General features: G+C 43.9%; 2 protein-coding genes across 3 annotated transcripts in view; one reads left to right on the top strand and one right to left on the bottom strand.

The window, feature by feature from the left end:
- The window catches only part of otofa (otoferlin a), a 205,832-nt gene extending 188,539 nt beyond the window's left edge, over positions 1-17,293 (bottom strand). For both annotated transcript variants that reach the window (XM_089022534.1, XM_089022533.1), the window contains exon 1: positions 17,168-17,293. The gene's annotated coding sequence lies outside the window, so the exon portion shown is untranslated. The remainder of the gene's footprint in view (positions 1-17,167) is intronic.
- Positions 10,964-22,833, top strand: dll4 (delta like canonical Notch ligand 4). The gene is made up of 11 exons (XM_089022561.1): positions 10,964-11,432; positions 11,553-11,792; positions 11,990-12,047; positions 13,295-13,558; positions 15,510-15,570; positions 16,864-16,994; positions 17,209-17,378; positions 18,262-18,481; positions 18,864-19,581; positions 19,676-19,784; positions 21,949-22,833. The coding sequence occupies exons 1-11, from the start codon at positions 11,385-11,387 to the stop codon at positions 21,952-21,954; spliced, it is 2,025 nt and encodes a 674-aa protein (XP_088878687.1). The 5' UTR covers positions 10,964-11,384; the 3' UTR covers positions 21,955-22,833.
- Positions 22,834-24,826: the final 1,993 nt, after the last annotated feature.

Raw genomic sequence — 24,826 nt, forward strand, 5'->3', positions numbered from 1 at the left:
TCCGAGACGTAGTTCCACGCACACATACACAAACATACATACATAAACGGGCTGCGTTGTTTTGTCGTACTCTGAAATATATCCCCTGTAGAAACTGACAGATCAGGAGCGCGGATAAAGGAATTGGGGGATGCTAGGGTGTAGGGGGTACGTCTTAAGTCGCTCGCAAAGACACATTTTTCATAATCCGCAGCAAATGTGACACTGTCTATCCGTCGAAAAGATATGAGGTATGTGCCCCCCACCCCGAGGGGCCGTCTGTCCAAGTAGGCCCATGAAAAAAAGCAGATGACAGAGCACTCACAGAGTGTACTCATAGACCTGGGAAAGACGAGACTATTTCGATTTTGGGGGTAGGATGGGGGTTTAAACAAATTTCGTATATATGCGACCGCAGAGGTAGTCCATCATAAAACTTAACAGGTGGTCACGAGGCTCAAAATAAGCACTCCTTATTCAATACGGCGCGATGGGACAGATTCAAAATGGCGCTATGGGTTGAAGACGCTTGTTGTACCCTAAACAGAGAAGTGAGCTCACAAAGTGTGCTGGTGTTTTGGTATCAACACTGAGGAGTCACCCGCTTGTCTCATTTGACCGAGGGAGTCGACAAACGTCACGCCGATCATTAACTTATTCACTGCCAGACGACGTGCAAATGTGTGTCCACTCCAATGCCAGGGTTTTTGTCATTTTCAATCAAATTACAGGACCCACAGAATCTTGAGATTTAGGACTACATAAACATTCTATGCAGTGTAAAAACCCTTAGATTTTCTTCTTTCAGCAGAATGTATATGTGTCAGGTTTTCACTCTGCAGCCTAGACACTAATTTAATCATAAAACTTAAAACCAATAAAAAAACAATTAGTTCAGAAAATGTGTTTCACTTGCTCTGAAAATGCGTTTGAAGCAATAAAAATTTGATATGACCCTCACAGCTAAACACAAGGCTGAATCTTCATGTTTTCAGTTGTATAAGTGTCAGGTTTGCACTCTGCAGCCTAAATAGGCACTAATTTTATCATAAAATGTAAAAATAATGAAAAAACAAATATTTTACTTCAGAAAACTTGTTTCACTTGCTCTGAAAATACGTTTGAGGCAATAAAAAGTTCATATGATCCTCACAGCTAAACGAAAGGCGGAATCTTCATGTTTTCACTTGTATATGTGTCAGAAAAGAGTTAATTCCCAAATTATATGGGTCTGGAGTTATCTGAGCTTGAAATTGGGGCAGCTGTACAAAATACAATACATACATATTGATTTATATAGCGCTTCAACAGCTGAAACTATAACAAAGTGCTAACATGGACAAAAAGCAAATGCTGCCCTCTTGTGGAAGGGAAAAACCATTGAAAGAGGTCTGACCAATGCTTTATCGGAACTCCCGCAAGAAAAACCAAACCCTGAATAAACTCGGGAATGGCAGTGAATGAGTTAAACGTGAGAAGGCGGACATCTTTGCCTGGCTTTGATATGATCCGTCTTGACATTTTGTCATGGTGTGTTGCCGTTTTCTCCCGTGACGAATAAAAACTCAATAAGTGAACAACGTGTTTTGGAGTACGTATTTGCGGGAAAGATGTCGTGAATAGCGATCATCTGCGACGAAGAAGCAACTGCAGATGAGGACCAGAAACTCTTGCGGCTTTCGGAGATGAATGGCGAGCAGCCAGATGGGTCCCAAAATATTTAAATTAAAGAGCACGGCAATCAAGAGCCAAGGTCCGAGCACGAAAATTCCTGTTTTGGATTAAACACAATGTACACTAACATTTTTTTTTTTAGGAAGAGTGGTGAGGTTCATTCTGGCCTGTTTCGTCCCCTGACGTAAATATTCACATGACACTTCACCGCCGCCTTGGTTTAAGGTTTACAACTAAACAAAAGCATTCGACTGATGTTGTATCAACATTGCGCCGAGACTCAAAGCAATAGCGGCGTTCGTATGTTCGGGATATTTGAGATGGTGACGCCTTATAATACAGCTGAGTCAGAAACACCAACAATACTGAGATGTGAGCCATGTGCCAAAACTTTATTTTAAATGGAAATTCTGTCTGATTTTAGGTATTTTTTTTGATGCACACAATCAATAAAAACATTTAAATTAATATTAACTAAATAGTTTTCCTTGTTAAGCACTTTGTTCCAGCTTCAGCTGTTGTTAAAGCGCTGTATAAATCAATGTGTATTGTATTGCATTTTGGACAGCCGCCATCATTTCAAGCTCATATAACTACAGACCCTTAGAATTCAGGAATTAACTCTTTTTTTCTGATGAAAGAAGAAGGGCTCAGGTTTCTAACGCTGTATTGAATATTTATGTCGTCCTAAAACTCAATATTCTGTGGATCCTGGAATTCAAGTGACAATGACAAAAAACATGGTACTGGAGTGGACGCATTTTTGAGATTACATTGTGAATTATCGTGATTTTTAAAAAAACTGGGTTATCAATGTAGATTGAAACAATCATCGTTGAAAACCTTTGGCATTTTATTGATTTTTTTTAATTGAAGAAAAAAAAAAATAAACACTGTCCTGCGCAATTTTAAACACTGTCCTGCGCAGTTGCCACGGAAGGCATGTTGTGCAAGTTTATATACATTCTGGACGACTCACAGATCCATCTTTGTGCCCCCACGTGCTGAGAGGAGATGAATTTAGCCAACACACACGCACACAAACACACATGTATGACAAACAAACACACAATCCTCTCTTCAACCAGCTGGAAAGTGGGAAAGTAGTACTTGGGGAACAGTTGACACTATGATCTCCTCAATGGTTACATCCTCCATGCCCGACACCAGAGACACGCCAACACACGTTATTTTTTTTCTCAAAAAAGGGGGAAAGACGTAAATTGCAACATTCCCACTCACGCACATATACAAACAAACTAATCACATACGCTATCTTGTGTAGCAACCCCGCGCCTCCTCCGCCTCCTCCTCCACGCAATCAGAGGCTCAGAATAGGAAGCAGGGAGAGGAAGCGACCGCGCATTCACAGGCTGGGAACAAGGAGAAGGAAAAACAGCCGGAACCTGGAATTTATGGAGGAAAAAACAGCAGCCATCCCAAAATACCTCAGGACCATCTCAGCAGATAAACACAAATATCAACGCTCTTATCCCCTTTTGTTGTTGTTGTTACACCATTGGCGACGTGGAGTGGGACAGGCACTCGCTCCCCAACCCCCCAAAAAACAGGATTCTAGTCCAGTTAAGCACTTAGGTTTGGAATTGCGCGTGATTATAGCCAGAAGTTTCAATCTAACTATTTTTCTTTTGGATTGGATTAGCCTTTTTTAGTCTCACAGTGGAGAAATGCAAATTTCACAGCAGCAAAGTTAAGAACGGAAGAGGAAAGAAAGAAGTAGAAAAACAAAATACAGGAGCTGCTGGAAAGGCAGTCTCTCCTGCGGTGCCATCTTGAAGTCATAAAAACAAAAAATGAAATAAAATATGACAAAATAAAGACACAGTCATTAAATCCTTCGCACTTTCTGCACCCTCTTACTTTCATTAATCAGTTGTAGATGAAATAGGACAGGATGAAAGCGTCCTTTTCACCAATGGTTCAGGGACGTCATTGTGAAATGTGCACGTCTGCTATTAGCTAAATGCTGAAAGCAAACACGAAGCTGGAACATCCATTGACGAAAAGAGATTGTCTCACATCTCCCGTCCCATGTAAATCCGCTTCAATTCCAAGCTGCGACCGTTCCACATACACGCTCTGCGCTGACGCTCCTTTCTTCATAAAGGAATAATTGATTGAGCTTGTAAACCAAAACCGCAAATGACCTTTTTTTTAACCCCAAAACATCAGATCTCCTTGCGGACATCGGAACTACTTGTCCCCAAAACGCATTTTCAAAAACCGCATCTGTCCCCGAGGTTGAAGACGAAAACGCAAGCGACCTCTGCGCTGGAGAAACAACCTTCTCCCCGCCAGGCTGGAGCCAATTACAACGGCGTCCTCTGAAGGCAAAACAGTGGTCGCATGTCACGCAACCGTCGATGCGCTAACTTGGCAATCATGTGACCCCGTGATTCGATTAACTGCGACCATTTAGATTTCGCAAAAATCAACCCCGTCCGTGACGTTCTCGCAATGTTTGTTATGAGTTGAGCAACATTGACAGCGCGTTATCGTTTTGGTGACTGGAAACGATCCAGGGTTCATACGTTTACAAATGATGTCACAGTTAAAAGTTACGAATTGGGAGTTTCCTAATGCCCCCTCCCCCCATCCACAAAACCGACAGAGTGCACGAGGTCGTCCCAATGGAAGGCCAATGGTGGGCTAATGCAATCAATTAGGACCAAAAGGTCAGAGGAAATGACCTTCAGCGAATGAAACCTCGACCACCGGCAACGTGCCATTTCACAAGCTGCCTCTGTGGTCATTTGAAAGGAACTTTCAACCAAAAAAATGTGCCACTGGAAAAGAATCAGAATCATCTTTATTCCCAAGTATGTAGAACACACAAGGAATCTGTCTCCGGTAGAACACGTTGCACTAGTATCATCAAAACATGTAGAAAAATGGAGGCACTATACAATTGTATTTGGGTTATGTTTAGAGAGTTAATGGCTTTGGGGAAGAAGCCGTTTAAATATCTGCTGGATTTGGTGCACATGGATCGGGAGCGCCTGCCTGAGGGGAGTAGCTGGAAAAGGTGGTGGGCATGGTGCGGAGGGTCCAGTAGGATTTTCCGCGCACTTGTTTGGATTCTTGCAGTGTGCAATTTCTCGAGAGTGGGTATGAAGTCCAAGATGGCGGCACGCGATAATAAAAGAGCATCAGCGCAGAACACCGATGCGTACGTGGAACTGCCGCAGCTTGGAATTGAAGCAGATTTACATGGGACATGAGATGTTTTTTTTCTTTTATTTCTTATCATTTTTGAAGAACAGTTGCTTTTTAATTTATGTACTAAATAGTTTATAGTGTAAAAAAAAATCCCGTGTTATTTAACTATATCAAATATATCTTACCAATGAAAGTGTCATTTCTGCATCACACATTATTTAATATTTGCTTTAGAGGGTATTTTATTTCATTTTGGATGTGAAATTGAAATGTTTCAAATATTTATTTTAAATTATGTATGTACCTATTGTCTATTTTATCCCCCCCCCCCCCCGGTTATTATTTTTCTATTTATTTGACTTATTTCATCCTTTTAGTCTTTGTTTTTATGATTTTATATTTTCCCCTGACGATGACATCTCCCATGCAAACAAACAAGCCAGCTTCAATCACAAACTCGCTGCAGAAGACAAATACCGCGAGTGAAAACATTCGGCGAGCGCGACTATTGCGGACATGGAATCCCAAATGTGCGTGTACACGTGCACAATTGCTCCCGACACTGCCCAAAGCATGAGTACAAAGGACCAATCGGAGCAAAAGACCTCACTCAAGCGCTTCCTGTTTGACTTGACCTTAGAGGATATTCTCCTTTCCCAAGCAAACAAACCGCCAGGCTTTTGGGATCGTACCAACGTCGGAGGGGAAAGGGAGGGGATGGTGAGAGGACTGGCGAGCCCGAGGACCATCCTGGCTAGCAACTGACTTGCCTCAGGGCGCGATGTGCATGGGTTCAAGTCCATAAACTAAGTGTGAAACTGTCAGGGTTGTGCGTTTCCCTCTTGCGGCGGTCTGGCCTAATAATGACGGACGGGATCGAGGAATTACATTTGAAAGTCAGCGGGTTCGAGTAAGGTTAGGGGATGAGCAAAAACACTCTTTCTGCCAGTCGGATTTGTGAAGACTATTTATTTTGGGGGCGGGGTTCAAATTGGAGCTGACGAAAAGCAGCATTTAGCATGAGATGCTATTGTACGGACATTTGTTTGGCTTGATCATATTACGCAGAAAAAGACATGGGCTCCGTGTGTAATTAATCCTCTATTAGGCTAAGTCGACGCGCCCCTGCCCCTCTGGCGGCCCCGCCACGTTTTATACTCAGCTAATGGCGCCGCTGCTGGGAGACGGTCTGGATTAACGCCACCGATTGACACTAATCTCATTGTGCCAGGGCGGATTTGGGACCACTACTTCTCTCTCGGTTGCAAAAGAAAAAAAAAAAAACACCAGCTCGGCGCCATGAGTGCATTGTGCAGCCGCGTGTGGGCCTTAGTGGGCTAAAAATGCAAAAAAACTAAGATTTTACCTCAAAATCAGAGTACGTGTTCCTCCAAGGCTCCCCCAAGAGTTGAATTATTCATTTTAAAGCAGCAATGGAAACAACAACACATGGAAAAACATGCTAAAGCAACGTAGCTAACTGCGCGATGTGCTAATTCTAACAAAACGATTTTCACTTCTAAAATAATGTCTAATGAGGCCTATGAGTATTTTAATATCCGCCACAGATGGAACTAACAATATATTTACTGACAGGAATGCTAACGTGGGCCCTCATTAGCCTTGTTAGCTAAAAGCTAACACAAGGCAAAAGAAATAATAATAATACATTTTATTTCAAGCGTCTTTGAAAGCTTTCAAGGACACTTTAGAGTCACAGACAAGCATAGATACAATAATAAATAAAATACAATTACAAATAGAATACAATACATAAAATACAATTATAAATAGAAACAAGAGAGAGCTACACAGAAAATGCAATTTTAAATCGGTGGGTTTTGAGACGGGATTTCAAGGTGGGCAGAGAATGGATATGAAGTGAGTTCCAGAGTTTGGGGGCAGAGCAGCTGAAAGCTCTGTCCCCCATCGTGCTGAGACGGGCAGAGGGGGGGGCACGCAGAGGTGGAGGGAGGAAGAGGATCTGAGGGAACGAGAGGGAATAGAAATTTGAAGAAGGAAAGAAGGAGGATTGTGAAGGGACCTGAGCCGTCTCCTGCTGACTAAAAATGTTCAAAGAGTGAGCCTGCAACCCCTGAAGAGCAGCTTATAAATCCACAATGCACATTTTGGTCCCCACGTTGACGTCAGCGCCAATCAGCAACAACATATTGACCCTGCCGCTTAAATGGCCATCATTATAGCTTTTACCACACAGAGGCTCGCGAGACAGCAAACAAGTCGTCAATACAACAGGTGGCCAGTTAGTGAGCCGAGCCAGATCAGATAAACGACGTATTGTACAGCTTAGCGTCGAATGCGCGTCGAACGCGCCCGACCTCGTCTATCCAACCTTTGACCTTGGATCGTCCGATTGCCTGCAGCCCACTTGAGGGAACCAGACATTGGTCTTCCATCAGAAAATCAGAGCGAGATGCTTCGGCGTCAAGGCCGTGTCGACATTCAATACATTCCCGTCAGTCGGGCGACGATAATGCGGCGTGCCGATGAGGTTGCTTGACCTTCGGTTACCATGGCAGCAAAACTTTCAAAATGGCGACCCCCCCGCTGACAGAATCAAAGTGAAACCGCTGGAAGGTCTTTTGTCAAACACGAAGCCCCAATCCCTACGGTGACCCGCAAACATGCTGCAAAGGCCGCACATCAAAGGCCCAGGTCCCGGCGTGACCCCCCCACCCCCGAGAAAGCAGAGACATCTTAATCTAAGCACGGTCACCATCCCGTGCTCTCACAGAGCGAGTGAGAATAGCATAGCTGAGAGGCGCACGGCAGCAGCTGGTCCGTGAGCGGCTCCGGTTTCGCGTAACAATACGATGCGTTTAAGTGAGGCGTGTTATAAATAAGAACGCAGAGAGCATCCGATGACAGCAGTTCGGCTTCCCAATCAGCCCGCTCTTTGCTTCTCTTTTTTATCCGTGTCGGTTTTAGGCCGTGAGTGCATGAATGAAAGACGGGGAACCTAAACGTGGCGGGGGTGGCGAGGATGTAGTGTAGCCGTTTTAGAGCGCCTCGTTGACTGTTAGTGGATGTTTATCAACGCGACAAGGCGGAAAAGCTAAAATATTTGAATTACGGACAAATATGGTCATATTATGGCATTATTTGGAAATGCAGCTGACAGGACTGGGTTAGATTTTCACTGCCATTCACAAATATTATTCTGCAATTGAAAATTGAGACGTGGAGCGCCATTCCCGAATTTGGACAGGTTGTGTTTGTTCATACTTGGGTGCCGATAAAGCACTGGCCAGACCTCTGGCCATGTTTTGCCTTCCACGAGGGGGCAGCATATCCCTTTTGTCCATGTTAGCGCTTTGTTCCATCTTCAGCTAATGTTAAAGCACTAGATAAAACAATATGTACGTATTGCATTGTATTTTGGACAGCCGCCCTCATTTCAAGCCCATATAACTCCAGAACCGTATAATTTAGGAATTAACTCTTGCTGGGGTGGCGATAAAGTGCTGGTCAGACCTCTGGCAAGTTTTTTTTTCCCCTTCCACGAGGGGGTTGCATTTTCCTTTTGGACAGCCGCTCCCATTCAAGCTCATATAACTCCATACCCATATAATTTAAGAATTAACTCTTTATTTCCTGATGAAAGAAAATAGTTGAAGGTTTCTTACGCTGATTGGAATGTTTAGGTAGTCCTAATCCTCAATATTCTGTGGGTTCTGGAATTGGAGGGACAGTGATAAAAACCCTGGCACTGGAGTGGACACATTTCGTCTGGCAGCGAATGAGCTAATGTGTGCTTTTGCTGTAAACGTTGATCTCAATCTAATGTGGTGTGTGCAAGCACAGTGTTTGATTGTACATGACAGTCAAATAAAGAGAAAAAAGAAGAAGCCATTATACGGCTCGCACGTCACTCGATTTAAAGCAAAGAGTCTTATCAGCTCGGACACGGCTACTAAAGCTGCTGAAAATTTTTCCTTCACACCTTTTACAACCCTTTTACGGCAGGTAGATGGGCATCGCGGCTGTTTTATACGATCGACATAATTGCCATCGGTGTCCATTACGGCCGAGAAATCACAGCTCTCGCGGTGACAAGATGGAAACTCATTTTTGCGGCAATGATTAATTGGCTTTTAAAGTCAACAAGCAAGAGAATTTGCAGCTGATGGCGTTTTGTGTATGACTACATATATATTTAGAAAGACAAGAGCATAAGCCATTGTGCTGGAGACTCACTGGGGACACAACAGGTGTGTCAATAGCACGCAAGTTTGCGGCGGCTAGCATAAACACGATCAACGCTCTCTGTTTTCACTTAGGGTGGCTTTTGGCCATCACGCATGTTCTGCGCTTATGTTGCTTTTAAGCCTACATGACAACACACACAGGAGTATCTACTTCTGCCATCCAGTGTAGTTCAAGTTGAACTCTAAATAATACTGCCCACGTAACCCGCTGACATCATGCGGTCCACCAAAGGTGGCGCAACTTAGAACGCTCATCATTGTGAAAGATGGCATCCCAACATAGGCTGAAAAATTGTCTTCGATATATTGTAGGCTATTCAAATGTGCCATCTAGACTATTATTAGCATTTTCAACAAATTTTATATATATATATATATATATATATATATATATATATATATATAAAACCCTGGTGTGTGTGTGTGTGTGTGTGTGTGTGTGTGTGTGTGTGTGTGTGTGTGTGTGTGTGTGTGTGTGTGTGTGTGTGTGTGTGTGTGTGTGTGTGTGTGTGTGTGTGTGTGTGTGTGTGTGTGTGTGTGTGTGTGCGTGCGTGTGTGTGTGTTCATTTGCATACAGCTGAATAGCGATGTGCCCTCACACTGCGCCCATGAAGGCAAGAGCTGGGACACGCGCCTCAACAACAAGAAGTGGAGAGGAGAGGAGAAGAGGAGTGCTGGGAGGGGAGGAGAGGTGAGGAGGTGGGTTGCAAGGGGGGGGAGGGACGCTCCCGGCAAATTGTGTCAAACTCGGATTGCGAGCGTAAAGGTGGCCCATCAGTGGGGAGGAAAAAAAATAATTATGAATGAGTGTAGGGAGGAATTGTTTATGGTCCTGAATTATGTATTATTATGAATGCAAACCAACTCTGCTGGCTTGTGTATAGTGGTATGAATCCGAAAAGCAGGTGCTAAATTAAGTATTTCGGTGCCAGACATGTGCAAAAAATGTGTCCACTCCAGTGCCAGGGTTTTTGTCATTGTCACTTGAATTCCAGGACCCACAGAATATTGAGTTTTAGGACTACATAAACATTCAATACAGCGTTTGAAACCGTAGACTCTTTTCTTTCATGAGGAAAAAAAAAAGAGTTAATTCCTAAGTTATATGGGTCTGGAGTTATCTGAGGTTGAAATGAGGGCGGCTGTCCAAAATAGAATGCAATACACACACTTTGATGTATATAGTGCCTTAATTACAGCTGAAGCTGCATGGAACAAAGCGCTAACATGGAAAAAAAGGGAAATGATGCCCCCTTGTGGAAGGTAAAAACATTGCCAGAGGTCTTTCCAGCGCTTTATCGGCACCGAAGCATGAAAAACCAAAACCCGAAACAAATTCGGGAACGGCGCTATGTCATATTTTCAATTCCCGAATAAATTCAAGAATGGCACCGAATGAGTTAATATTTTGTTTTTGCTTAAAATGGTTCAAGAGGATATTTTGGTATTTGAAAGAGAATTGGTTATTGTTGCAAGAGCAATAAAATACAGGCGGTCATACAAATTTACCATCAGATATCAAATATCAGTTAAATAAATTGAAATGGCAGCACTTAATATGGCTGACCAAATTGATATGAGAGAAGGGACACGTGACCAAATAATTTGACTAATTAAGCACCCAATAAACCGACGCTCCTCCTGTCATCATCCATTCATTGTCTTTGCTCATAACGCGCAAGTGTGCGCCAAAAATAAGTTAACAGATGTTGCCGCATGCTCGCCTCATCGTGGCTTGATGGAGCGGGTGCGCGCGCTCGTATTCAATCTGCATATTTTGTTGTCGGGTGAGGAGGAGGGGGAGGTGGGTAAGGAGGAGGAGAGCGGTGGGCGAGTGGGCGTGGATCGCGTCGTCCACGATTGGCAGTTTATGTAATGAGCCGCGGTGCGCGAATCTATAAATGGGGGAGGGCGCGCGCCGTGCGCTCCCACTGGAGTCGAACGAGAGTGACGCGCGGCGGGCTGTGTGGACGCTCCTGAGGAAGGCACAACTTTTTTTTTTTTAATTGCACCTCAGCGCTAACGCGCACACGCCTACGAGGGTCGGCGCGCACGATTGTGGAGTACGGTGTCATGTGAGGAGGGGCGACAGGAGGAAGAGCAGGAGGAGGAGGAGGAGGAGGTCGACGCGCTTCTTGGATATTGGTCCCGTTACTTTTGGATAACGTTTTCTGGTGGAGAGGAGTTAAGAGTGGGCATTTTGGAAGGATTATAACACCACCACCACCCTGCCCCGCCACCCCCTTTTTTCCCCCTTCTACTTTTATTAAAATTCTTAGGAATTGGGATTGCATTGTGGGTTTGCACTTTGGCTGCAGAAGGATGGCAGCTTGGTTCACCTTCACCCTTGCCTTCGGCACCATGACACAGGTAATAAGAAAGACCCCCTCCCCTTTTCTTCCCAGAAAAAGCCACTAGATCCATTTTTTTTAGTTTATTTATTATATTTTTTTGGGCGACTATCATTTATTTCTTTATTTCCATCTGTAGGTGTTTGCCTCCGGTGTTTTTGAGCTGCACCTCCACGACTTTAAGAACCAAAAGGGTCTGCTGGCCAACGGCTTGCCGTGCAAGCCCAGCTGCATGACTTATTTCAGGGTGTGCCTGAAAAACTACCAGGCCGTGGTCTCACCGGGCGACTGCATCTTCGGTAGCACCCGGACATCCTCGGACTCGTTGAGCGGTGTCCCGCCTGGCCCCATTCAAATCCCCTTCAATTTCGGGTGGCCGGTAAGAATGGATTTTTTTTTAAGCGGTTTGATTTTTATTTTGCTTTGGTTCGTTTAGTGGGGAGCTCACCTACTCCTGTAAATAATTCAGGGGTGACATTGTGATTTGAAAAAGTGTCCCAGCTTTACTAAATATCCGCAAAATAATCTAAAAAGTCAATTAAAGGGTGGTAACAATCTGTCTGTTTCTCCACATAGGGATCATTTTCATTAATAATTGAAGCCTGGCACTCTCCTCGTGAAAATCTACCTGTAGGTAAGTGATGCATGTCCGTGCTTCACCACAGGAGGGCGCACTAGGTGCATACTTAATCATGCAACAGAAAAGGGATGTGAAATTGCACATAATTATTTTGCAACAACAAAAAAATCAAGTGGTTTTTATTCTTTATGGAGTCACCTTGTTGGTTGCGTTCACATTTTTTTTTCTTCACACCTTTTTGAACCTCTTTGTGATGAACTTGCGGACACCTTCATTCTTGTGCTCAACACAATTGAACTTCCTGCGGTTTATTTTTGGCGTGGGAACGAGCCGCAGGGCTTTCGGTGAGAATACGAGGCCACTGCCAAGAAGCCCTGACTGTGTCTTCCTGTATTTTACACCTTACTTCTGTTCCGCCCAGTTGGAAGACGGGACCGGGATTGATTGGGGGGGGGGGGGGGGGGGGCTTGGCTGGGAATGTTTTGTGCCGACGGAAGAGAAAGAGGAAATTTCAAAACCTGAGTTTATCTTTCATCTGGGCTGTATAGGATGTGATAAGGGATGCAGCTTGCTAGTGGGTAAATTAGCGGAGTTGAACCAGGCGAGGTTAGAAAGCAGAATAATTTATGATCTGCTCTCAGGTGGGGGGTGGGGGTTCTACCTTTAACTCACTCACTGCCATTCACAAATGTATTGGGGAATTGAAAATGTGAAATGTGAATTTGTTGGATTTTTTGGATTTTTTTTTCATGCTTGCGTAGCGATAAAGCGCTGGCGATAGCCTCCGGCAATGTATTTTTCTTTTCCACAAGGTGGCAGTATTTCCCTTTTTTCCATTATTAGTGTTTTGTTGTTAAAGCCCTATATAACCTAATATGTATGTATTGCATTGTACTTTGGACATCCGCCCTCATTTCAAGCTCAGATAACTCCAGACCCATATAACTTAGGAATTAGCTCATTCTTTTCTGATCAAAGAATGGAGTCCAAGGTTTCGAGTGCTGTATTGAATGTTTATGTAGTCATAAAACTCAATATTCTGAGTGTCTTAAGTATCAAATTGCCTGGAATTAAAGTGACAATGACAAAAACCCTGGCACTGGAGTTGACACATTTTTGCACATGTCTGCCAGTGAATATGTTAAAGGTACAATGGCTTGTGACCCTTTCACAGATTAAAAAAAAATCAAAAACTGAACAGTAATTTTCCACCTCATGATCTCTGACCGAGGTGATGAGTCGCTGTTTCTGACATGTCAATCATTCCACAAACCATAAAACACCCCCCTGATTCCTTTCAGATCCAAACAACCCGGACGCTCTGATCAGTTTCTTCGCCATCCAAAGACAACTCAGCGTGGGGAACGACTGGGCGCAGGACACGCAGACCAGCGAGCAAACGGAGCTGAGGTTTTCCTACCGCTTCGTCTGCAACAAAAGTTACTACGGCGAAAGCTGCTCCAAGAAATGCACGCCGCGGGACGACCGTTTTGGACACTATATCTGCACCAGGGACGGACAGTTGTCCTGCTTGACCGGCTGGAAGGGGGAATACTGCGAAGAACGTAAGTTTGTGTCCATAATTCATGTTAGGTCCAAGCTAAATCTTTGCAATTTGATACATACGACAACCAGTTCTATTCGGTAAGCTTGATAAAAAGTAAAACTTTGCAATCAAATGTTTGGACTTAGACGCAAAGACCTACAAACCCTTTTTTTTTTCACAAGAACAAAATGAATGAAGAGTGGCGCCAAGTGTAATGGTTACCATGTGCTGGATATGTGACAATTGATTGGTCCTTGTTGCCATTTGGTGGCCGAAAATTAATTGCGGTGATCTATTCGGACAACCGTGGTGCCAAATTCCAATCGTATGGGCTGATTCATCAAATTCTGAGTATTACCACCCCAAAAAAATAATTAATTAACGAAATAAGCTATTAACTCAGTCACTGCCAGAGGATGGCACTTCAGTGCCAGGGTTTTTGTCATTTTTACTCAAATTTCAGGACCCACAGAATATTGAGTTTTAGGACTGCATAAACTTTCAATGCAGCGTAAGAAACCTTAGATTCTCTTCTTTCATTAGAAAAAAAAGAGTTAATTCCTAAGTTATATGGGTCGGGTTAACTTTCTTTCATGCTTGGTGCCGATAAAGTGCTGGCAAGACCACCGGCAATGTTTTTTCCATTCCACAAGAGGGCAGCATTCACTTTTGTCCATATTATCGCTTTGTTCAAGCTTCAGCTCTTGTTAAAGCGCTATATAAACCAACATATATGTATTGCATTGTATTTTGTACATCCGCCCCCATTTCAAGCTCAGATAACTCCAAACCCATATAATTTAGGAATTAACTCTTTTTTTTTATGATGAGTGTCTGAGTTTTCTAACGCTGTATTGAATGTTTATGTAATCCTAAAATGCAATATTCTGTGAGTCCTGGAATTCAAGTGACAATGACAAAAACCCTGGCACTGGAGTGGACACATTTTTGCACATGTCTGTCAGTCAATGAGTTAAGATTGTAACAAGTAAAATAACACAACTGGTCTATGCTAGCTGAAAATTTGACGTGCACCTCAAAATTATGCCAAATAGATCACGTGATCGCTTTCAAAAAACGACAACAAAAATGATAAATTGGGGCACTCGCAAGTCAAGGGGTCATATTAGCGTAAACGGCGTGACCTCTGTAACAATTCCCTCCCAACAACTTCAAACACGCCCGACTGATTCTGAATGTCGGCCATTTACCATCGACAGGTGTGCTTTTACCTGACACTCGCTATTATTTACCACAATACTCGCCTGCGCGTGCCCGGTAACCCAATCCGTAATAAGGGCGGAGGGGGATGACGGGAAGAGCAAAGGGTGGGGGTGGTGGGTTGCGAGCATTGCTTGGAGGCCACGCACGCGTGCCAAACACGCGCCGAGGTTAATCACGCCGCTATTATCCAGCCACGCGCCGGGCTGGGCGCGCGCGCTTGCTAGCTAGCAGCTGCAAACATGGCCGCCACAACAACAATAGTGACAGCTGTCTGCTATTGAGAGCGAGCATCTGTTGCCCACTAAACTGGCTGCTTACCGTCGGCAGCCGCGCGATAATGTCGGAGACCCGCCAGTCCCGCGCTGCGCAAACAAACCCCCCCCACACCCCGCCCCCCTCCAGCAGCTGGGTTGAGATCAAATGAGCGGCTCAGTGAGACACATGGGCATTTTTGACGTGTTTATTTATAAAGATGTCAAGTGCGCCCCGACAGAGAATGCTATGCCATATAGGGAGAGCAAAAAATTATTAAAAATATGAAAAAATACCTTGTTTACATATTGTACTCCCAACTACGGGAGTATAATAATGATTCTATTTTTTGTTGTTGTCCCGTCGCCATCTGTCTGGAAGGGTGCGATAGGGAGAACAAAAAAAATATTAAAAATACTGAAAAATACCTCGTTTACATATTGTACTGCTACTACGGGAGTATAATAATGATTCTATTTTTTTGTGTCCCGTAGCCATCTGTCTGGAAGGGTGCAGCGAAAATAACGGCAACTGCTCCAAACCTGGTGAATGTGTGTAAGTACAGAACCAAAAGTACCTTGAAGCCATTTTATTTGGAACTAGATACAATATGCAATGCAAAAAAAAAAAAAAAAAAAGCCAGTTTAAAGACGCCGCCTTTGATGACCTTTAGCGACCCGCTATGCTAAATCAAGGAACAATTTACATCATTTCTACATTAGACAATAAATTACATTCATTCCGCCGTTTACAATGAAGGCACATTTGCGCTACTTTCATCATCAAAACCAAATTCCCCACCCCAATATGCACTTTTTTTCCCCTCCCGACGTCATATTTTGCCCTCTTTTTGGCGACACAAATCCATCACCATCCCGTCCCGGAATGAGGTTAAAACCCTTTTTGGGATGCCCGAACAGAATCATTAAGCCGCTCTCACACATTCGCTGTCACGTCATAATAGAATGTATAATTATTTGGTTCTGTTGATCTGTCCCAAGTTTGACCTTCTTAGTCGGATGAAAAAAATAAAAATATTCAAAAAAAAATATCTGAATCCTCTGAGAAAGTAATGTAACTTTTACAGCTCTTGTATTGACCCCTATAGTAACCCACGGTCGATTGCTGTGCGAGTGAGATGCTGGCTGGCTGGCCAAAATGGTCGTACACGTTACCGGCCTGCTAGCGCGTTGCGGTGCCAGGCGTAGAATTAATTTTTTAAAATTGGATCTGAAGAGTTGTCATAAGTCGAGCCGGTCGTAAATCGGATGTTACCTGTAGTTGAATGGTTCTCATTACATCACGTGTATGCTAGCTTTCTAGTTATCTAGCTGGCTGTTTGCTATCTATTTTCTATTAGCTATCTACTGGGCTAGCTATCTGGCTGGCTAGCTATTAGCTTGCTGGCTAGCTTTCTATCTATTTGAGGTATTGTGGGTTCAGTGAACGGAGGCGCGTGTGGCTGCCGCTGCTCACCCAGACAAAAAAAATGATCATGTGACTGTAAAGTGACCTTGAAAGTTTTGAAAAGTGCTTAGAAATCAAATGTATTATTATTATTATTATTATTATTATACAGTAAAAAGAGATTTAAAAATATAATATTCCAAAACTTCAAGACCCATTTTGCCATTTGGTGTCACTCCCTGGTGCTTTCTACTATCTTTGTGACTGCTTTATTTCCTGTATGTGATACCTGTCCATGTTATGCGTTTTTTTTTTCAGCTTCAGCTGTTGTCAAAGCCGTATATAAATCAATATGTATTGTATTTGCTTGCAAATTAATCAACTGTAGACTTTTTAAAATATTCTTGTAATGGTGACTGAACCTTTCATCGCCCGTTACAGGTGTCGGGACGGCTGGCAGGGGACCTTCTGCGACGAATGCAAAAAGTACCCATCGTGTAAACACGGCACCTGCCAGCTGCCGTGGCAGTGCAACTGTCAAGAGGGCTGGGGGGGCCTATTGTGTGACCAAGGTAAGGGTCCGCTTTCAAAGACGGGTGTCATATTGTCGGCTTTTCATTCGGGTGAGCTGAAGCGCATTAGTTAAATTGGCTTTCCGTCCGACTGCCCCCTCCCCCTTTACTCATTATACACAAATAGAGATGAGAAAGAGTCATTTTCATTCCGGTGGTAAATAAACACTCACCTGTCAACTCCTCGTCTTCCTTCTTTCCTCCGGCTTTTTAGATTTGAACTTCTGCACGCATCACCAGCCCTGCGTGAATGGCGCCACCTGCATGAACACGGGCCAGGGCAGCTACACGTGCACGTGCATGCCGGGCTTCACGGGCGTCAACTGCGAACTGGAGATGCAGGAGTGTGACAGCAACCCCTGCCGTAATGGAGGGATATGCACCGTAAGTCATTTTTTCCCCATATTTTATAACGGTTACTATGTGTCTTAAACAAAAATCTCATTTGTGACATATTTTGGTTATAATACGTCAAGGTTTATAAATAAAATCACCCCTCCCCCCTTGCTGTAACTCGTTCAAATTAGCCTCTTTTGACAGACAAACAAAGCGAGCAAGACATTTTCTAATTTGGCAAGGCCTCCAGGGACCGTTCTACGAGTCCGAATCAATTTTCCAAAATACACGGATATGTTTGGAAATATGAAAAAAAGGGCATTCATCCGAAAACAAAAGCTGCACGGAAACAAGTTGATTCAATTAGCAAACCGAAGGAAATCTTTTCCAGAAATGTCGCCATGGCAAATCAAACATTTCACATGGATACAAACCAAACGAAGAAGAAACGCAAGGTTTTTGTGTCACGGCTTGGAATTGAAGCGGATTTACGTGAGACCATTTCTTTTCGTCAAAACAGCTTCGTGTTTGCTTTCGACATTTTGCTTGTAGCAGACATGCACATTCTACCATGACGTCCCTGATCCACTGGTGAAAATGATGCTTTTATCTTCTCTTTCATATAGAACTGTTTCATGCAACAAAAGAGGGTGCAGAAAGTGCTTAAGATTGAATGACTGTCTGTGTTGTCACATTTTGTTATTTTTCTTCTTTTGACTTCAAGATGGCGCCACGAGAGCGGCTGCCTTTACAGCAGCTCCTGTATTTTGGTTTTCTACTTCTTCCTTTCCTTTATTCTTCCTTCCATGAATTTGCTGCTGTGAAATGTAAATTTATCCACTGTGATAAAGGATAATCCAATCAAGGCCCGGTCGAGGTTTCGAAAATGGGTATCAACAGTACATACGTAACATGGCACCTCTATCCCTAGAATCTGGACAGCGGTCACGTGTGCTCTTGTCCGGAGGGCTACGAGGGGTCCCACTGCGAGCACAGTCAGCTGACCTGCCTGGACTCCCCCTGCTTCCATGGGGGCAAATGCTGGGAGAAGGACAACGGGCGGAGCTACATGTGCGAGTGTCCCCGCGGCTACGCCGGCCTCAACTGCGAGAAGAGAATGGACAAGTGCACGTCGCTTCCCTGCGCTAATGGTATGACCTTCCTCCATAGAACCCTCCCACCCCCCTGCAAACTGGAAGCATGCGGAACAACAGGAATTGCTAGGAAGTTGGTGTCTATTGTCCCGCTCATAAACAGTCGACAGCCCTGAGCTCCAGCTTGTAAATGTCACTGCAGCCCGCGGTGGTCTTTGTTGATGAACGCGTGGGGAGGGGGAGCAAATTTCTTGTTTTACTCAAACCGGAATAGTTTTTTCCCCCCTGTGTGGAGAACAACATAGTTGTGTGGTCGTCTTGCTGATTGAATACAGACAGATGTACATCGAGTATTCACATTTATATGCACCGTGAAGGGCCGTTATTCTATTTTTGTGACACTTTAGGGGGTCAAACTTCCTTTTGCTGTTTTCTGTAGGTGGCCAGTGCATCATCCACGGTGGCGTTCGGGTGTGCAGCTGTCGCGCAGGATTTACAGGCCAGCGTTGCGAAATCAACATCAACGAGTGCGCCGGGAATCCGTGCGTCAACGGCGGGACCTGCCTAGACCGGATCAATGACTACACCTGCGCATGCCCCCCGGGGTACAGTGGACGCAATTGCGACAGGGTCCAGGACGAGTGTCCCCTCCATCCCTGCCTCAACGGCGGCATCTGTAGCAGCAAGACGCCGGCGACTTGCGTCTGCCCGCCGGGCTTCAGCGGGCCCAGCTGCCAGTTCTTCGCCGCCGTAACTTCGCAAGTGGAGGAGATCCAAGATGGCTTCCAATGGGCGGCCGTCTCATTGGCCGTGGGGCTCGTGGCACTTTTGGTGCTTCTGTGCATGGTGGGTTTGGCCCTGAGGCACATCCACCGGCAGGCCCGAAGGCAGCGAGAGGACACTGAGACGATGAACAACGTGTCCAGCGCTCGGCGGGATAACCTGATACCGTCATCGCAACTGAAAAACACCAACCAGAAAGTCAGCCTGGAGGTGGACTGCGACTCTGAGAAGTCGAACTTTATCCATAAAAACTATCACTTGGACCCTTACAGCTTGAAAAAAAAGGAATTTAAAGACGACAAGTCGCAAGAAGACAAAAGTCTTATTTACGATAAATATTTAGAAGGCAAAAGAACCTTGAGTAGAGTGTGCAGGTAAGTTGATTGAACACTGAAGTACAAACAGAAACACTTGCGCTAAAGTATGTTCAGGAATTTATCGCTAAACCCGTCGCGTTTGTGTCCACAGTGAAAAGCCAGAGTGTCGGATATCAACGATATCGTCATCCACAGAGTCGATGTACCAGTCAGTATTCGTCATAGCCGACGCAAGGAGGGAGTGCATCATAGCAACCGAGGTAAACTGCGCCACTCTCATGCTAGTTCGGAGTCGACTGTGTCATAGTGTTGTAAACCGACGTTACAGATGACGAAAATTCTTTGGAAACAGCCAAGTCGGATCAAAGAAGACTTGAAAAATCCAAGAAATGTCTGTTTTGCTATCCAATACAGAATAAATTGCTACACTAGCACACTAACACTAACCGTAAAGTAAATACAAGGACCCATTGTATGGTTGTATTGTAACCAAAAGCCCGTTCACATCCTTTTCATCAAAAATAAGCGTGCGGTGGTCTTTTCCTGAAGCCATTCCGTGCCCTAAATCCGATAAAATTGTCTTGCTAGCATCCATGCTAATCCCTTTTTGCTGGCGGTGTTTACGCGTAGGACAGTAAAGTAAAAGGAAAGGTTGTGTGTTTTTGAAAGAGCTGGAAGAGGGATATGCAGTGCTCCTTTCTTTTCTGAAAATCATATAAAAATGCCACCATAGCATCTACTCTAAACCCTTTAAGGGGAATGATGTTTATAAGTGGAACAGGGACCACAAAAAAAGAATTAGCAAGGCAGCATACAGTAGTAAAACTGATTGGACGATTGCCAACATCCCTTTTCATCATATTAAACCCGTGATGTTGTTTTATTTTGTTCCACGAATGTCATCTTGTTCAAATTAAACAAATAAATCCATGCCCGTTTAATCCTCTTGTTTGGGAATTTGAACATTAAAGAAAGCAATGTATCTTCGTTTAGTCTGTCAATGATCATTAACGTTAGTTCAATCAAAAATGAAAAAAATAAAATAAAAGACAGGCAATGCCCCCCTATTTCAAAAAACATTGTGTTGACATCTTCTCATAAACGGGATGATAAATTCCAGCCGTTTCATATGGGCAACGGTTTAGAAAATGGGGAAAAAAAATGGACCTTTTTCAAGAAACCATCAATGAGGAGCTTGTCTGATCACAGCTAATCATGGTCAAGATAAAATAATGATTTGCTGAAATACGCAACGAGCGGCATTTGACTGAACTGCTGTGGGTCACGCTTAAATTTTCACGACAAAAAAACAGACAAATCAAAGCGTTGGGTATCAACAAAGGCACTGAAACGGAATTAGGACTGCTCCGTCCTGACAGAAGGTCTGCATTCCGCCAGATGACTCCACTTAAGGATCTGAGACGTTTAAAGGACAACCGACGTCACTTTTTTGTTTCCTAACTGACATCAGAAAAACGTTTTATAGCATCTAAAATACCGAAAACACGCAGTACGATATTTTTATTTAAATGCAAAACACCAATAAAAAATAAAGTGTCCAAAATCTGCAAAAAATTGAGCTGCGAATTGGGCATTTTCAGAAAGTCCCGCCCCCAGTTCGTGACCTCACGCCAAGACGTCTTGCATTGCTGGAGAATACAAACAATGGCTTCAGATTCGGAGAATATGCTTTCTTGTTACACATCCAGTTATGAATATGATTTAAATAGTTCTGAAGTGGAAAGCATATATGTTTGCAATCCATTAAAGAATTTATTCCGTGTCATTTTGAGGCATCTGGACTGCAATGTAGCGTCCCAGAAAAGAGGCAGAAAATGGCGACCTCTTGTAGACATGACAGTGTATTGCGTTTCCACAGGTTTATAAATTCCTTATATGGAGCTTGGACGCCCTCTTCTGGCGCAACACGAGGTTTTCAGACCAAACAAGCATTGACGTGATGGAAGGACTGCTACAATGTGTCCTTTTTTTTTTCGGTCAAGGGCGTTCCTTCAGTGACGTCACGGACGGACTCGTCACCAACTCAAAAACAAGACTTCCGTGCGAGTCTTAAAACGTAAAATATAGCTATATGCAGTGGAATCTTTGTAAAATATGCTCAGTACAAGTCATTTGAAGCCATTTTACAAATTATGGACACAACTTGTCCAGAAACGTCGGTTGTCCTTTAATATACCACAATAATAGCAATGACTGGAATTATTTTGCAAATGAAAAGCAAAACCCACAGATCTGAATTTTTGGAGGGTTAGACCCGTTGGGTCCTAGAGCTCCTCTGTGGACTCATTTCCGGACCAAATTAAGATATACTTGATTCTTTTTGGCGCTAAGATTCATCGTCACGTTAACGGAACGTCTAAAAATGCTTTCGCTAATCAACTCTTCTCTTTCATCCGACTGCAGGTTTAAAACAAGTCAGACGCAAAAATCAAGCAGGAATTGGAACATTATGGATTGTTTACAAATGCCGAGAACAGACTTGGAGGTCTTTTTTTTTGTTTTTGTTTTTTCCTGGCGCGTCAGCCGCTACTCTCTGGAAAACTTGAGGACACGGTGGAGGAACATTTTAACTTATCTCTCGGAAAAGTGGATCGCCGTACCAGCAACTCCATTTCCGGCCTTGTGTGATAATCAACCCCCCATGATGACTTCGAGCCAACCAATCAGTGGAAGTTGCCTGAGATTTTTTTTTTAGCCCCGCCCTCAGTGATGTCAGTCACCCTTTGCCACGTTCGCCTTCTATGCAAAAAATAAATAAAAAAGGGACATAAAAACTCAGGGTCCACAACCATAATCCGACGTCACCAATGCAGACTAAGGAATGTCTTTTACATGCAGCCCGAGTTCACGAGAAGCCTTAAGAAAAAGAAAAAAAAGACAAAAAAACGGGTGTTGGGATTTGTCCGCGGTTGAAAATGCTCGACATTTGTGCCCTTGTCTCCTCTTGGATTGTTTGCACTACAAAGATGACAAATGAAGAAAATACCTTTTTCAATCAGCAAAAGACCGACAGCGGTCTAACGTAGGCATAGGAGGCGTTTCTATGCAACCCGAACGAGACAACCACAAAAGACTCTCACACACCACCACTGCCTGCCTGTGACACAAAAACTACAGAACCACAAATGTCATTGTTTTGTTTTATTAAGTGATTTCCAGAGTTTAATTTAAATACGACACATTGTTCTTTATATGTTTTATAATATTATTTTGTATATAATGCATATTTATAAGGACCAAACTTCTGTGGAATAAACTTTTTGGGGGAAAAAAAGCGCTATTTGTTCAGCGCTATTTGTGAGGTGTTTAATGCGCACATGTGCTTTGTGTTTATTGCTTTTTTTTCGATGAAGGATCAATTTTTAATGACCGCCAGAATTGGGAATAAACGCAACATGGCATGTGGATATGAAATCCAGCTGCGCATCAAATAACAAACTCGGATTTTGGAGGATATGGATGAGAGACGCGAATCAAAGACCCCCATCACCCTTCCTCATTTCCTGCCCGCCTGCCGCATCACGACTTTGACTAATTCCTGGAAACGCCTCGCGGATCCTCAAATTAGCTTGAAATTCAAATCCGTTTCCATGGCGACCGAGCCCCCTCGAGCTGCAAACGGTGAAACAAAGCCCCGAACCCACCTCCCGTAATGCTCTCACGCACGCGTCACCCTGAAAACAGATGCTGCAAAGAGGACGGGGGGTGTTGGGGTGGGGGTTAAAAAAAAAATCATAACAACAGCAGCATATGCCAGCTCTCAAGCACCCATTAAAATAACACACGCTTACGAATGCGCACTCCCCAACTGACGGTCTCGCCCTCCAGGGCTCAAAGTGATATTTTACTACCCGCTTCTGTACCGTCCACTCAGTGGAGGCGGCGAGTGGGGAGGAAAACAAAGAGGTGTGGATGGGGCCTGGCAATGGGGGGGGGGGGTTTACCCCACCAAAGCGGAAGGCGCAAAAGGGCGGGCTTTACACCAGATGGGAGGCAGTGCATGTGCCATTTATCCTTGGAAATAACACAAAAAAACATCTCTGTTTTGTGTACATTGTCCTTTGGGAATAGGTTGAGAACCCTGACATGAATCAAAGGCAGACATTTCGCCATCCGTTTCATCCGATAAGATTGTGCTGCACTCCAACGTGCGTATGGCGAAGATGATGTAATTTTCAGTTGACAGCTAGTGGCAAATTAGCACAGCAAAAGTACTTTTTTATCAACTACTTATTTTCACATTCATCTCCTTTTTGGATTGGATTGGATATGCCTTTATTAGTCTCACAGTGGAGAAATTTACATTTCACAGCAGCAAAGTGATGAAAGGAATTAAAGTAGAAAAACAAAATACATGAGCTGCTGGAAAGGCAGCCACTCTCGCGGCGCCGTCTTGAAGTCAAAAGAACAAAAAAAAACTAAATAACAAATAAGATGACAGCATAGAGACAATATGACAAATCAAAGACACAGAGAGACATTCATTCTTTGGGACTTGCTGTACCCTCTTTGTGATGACATGAAGCAGTTCTAGATGAAAGAGGAGAGGATCAAAGCGTCTTTCCACCAGTGGATCAGGGACATCATGGTGGAATGTGCACGTCGACTACAAGCTAAATGTTGAAAGCAAACACGCAGCTGTAGCATCCATTGACGAAAAGAGATTGTCTCACATCTCCTGTTCCACATAAATCTGCTTCAATTCCAAGCCGCAACAGTTCCACATACGCATCGGCGCTCTGCGCTGACGCTCCTTTCTTCTTATCGCGGGTTCCTCAAGCCATGCATCCATCCAGCCGCAGACTGTCCAACAGCACTGACCTTTCCGCTAAACAAAGCGGGGCTGTGAAGATGCTGCCTATTACAGGCGCAAAAAAGCACAATGGCCCCTTTGGTGTCCAGCGATGGCAGTCGAATGGCTCCGACATTCCTCCCATTCAAAAACAGTACTGGCATATTCATGCTGCCGAAAAGACGCAACCGCTCAGCACAGTCTCCTCCTTGATGAATGTCGTGGTCAAAAATGCTGAAAAACAATCCGTATCCGTTTTGGGTCATGTTTGGTTGAAAAAAAGACATATGTTGATGCCCATAGAAGTCCAAGATGGCGCCCAAGTAGGCAACAAGTGATAGATGCGTATGTGGAATCGTTGCGGCTTGGGATTGAAGCGGATTTACGTGCGACACGAGATGTGAGACAGTCTCTTTACATCAATGGATGCTCCAGCTTCGTGTTTGCTTGTAGCAGACATGTACATTCCACCATGACGTCCCTGATCCA

Source organism: Hippocampus bargibanti, linkage group LG19 (genome assembly GCF_051943395.1).
Source record: "Hippocampus bargibanti isolate YZ-2025 linkage group LG19, ASM5194339v1, whole genome shotgun sequence".
In the NCBI taxonomy this organism is placed as follows: Eukaryota; Metazoa; Chordata; class Actinopteri; order Syngnathiformes; family Syngnathidae; genus Hippocampus; species Hippocampus bargibanti.

Bases quoted from the DNA above. Each gene is read 5' to 3' on its own strand.
- dll4 (XM_089022561.1), top strand. From the start codon at position 11,385: ATGGCAGCTTGGTTCACCTTCACCCTTGCCTTCGGCACCATGACACAG. The intron at 11,793-11,989 runs GTAAGAATGGAT...TTCTCCACATAG, and splicing joins CCTTCAATTTCGGGTGGCCG to GGATCATTTTCATTAATAAT. The intron at 19,582-19,675 runs GTAAGTTGATTG...TTGTGTCCACAG, and splicing joins ACCTTGAGTAGAGTGTGCAG to TGAAAAGCCAGAGTGTCGGA.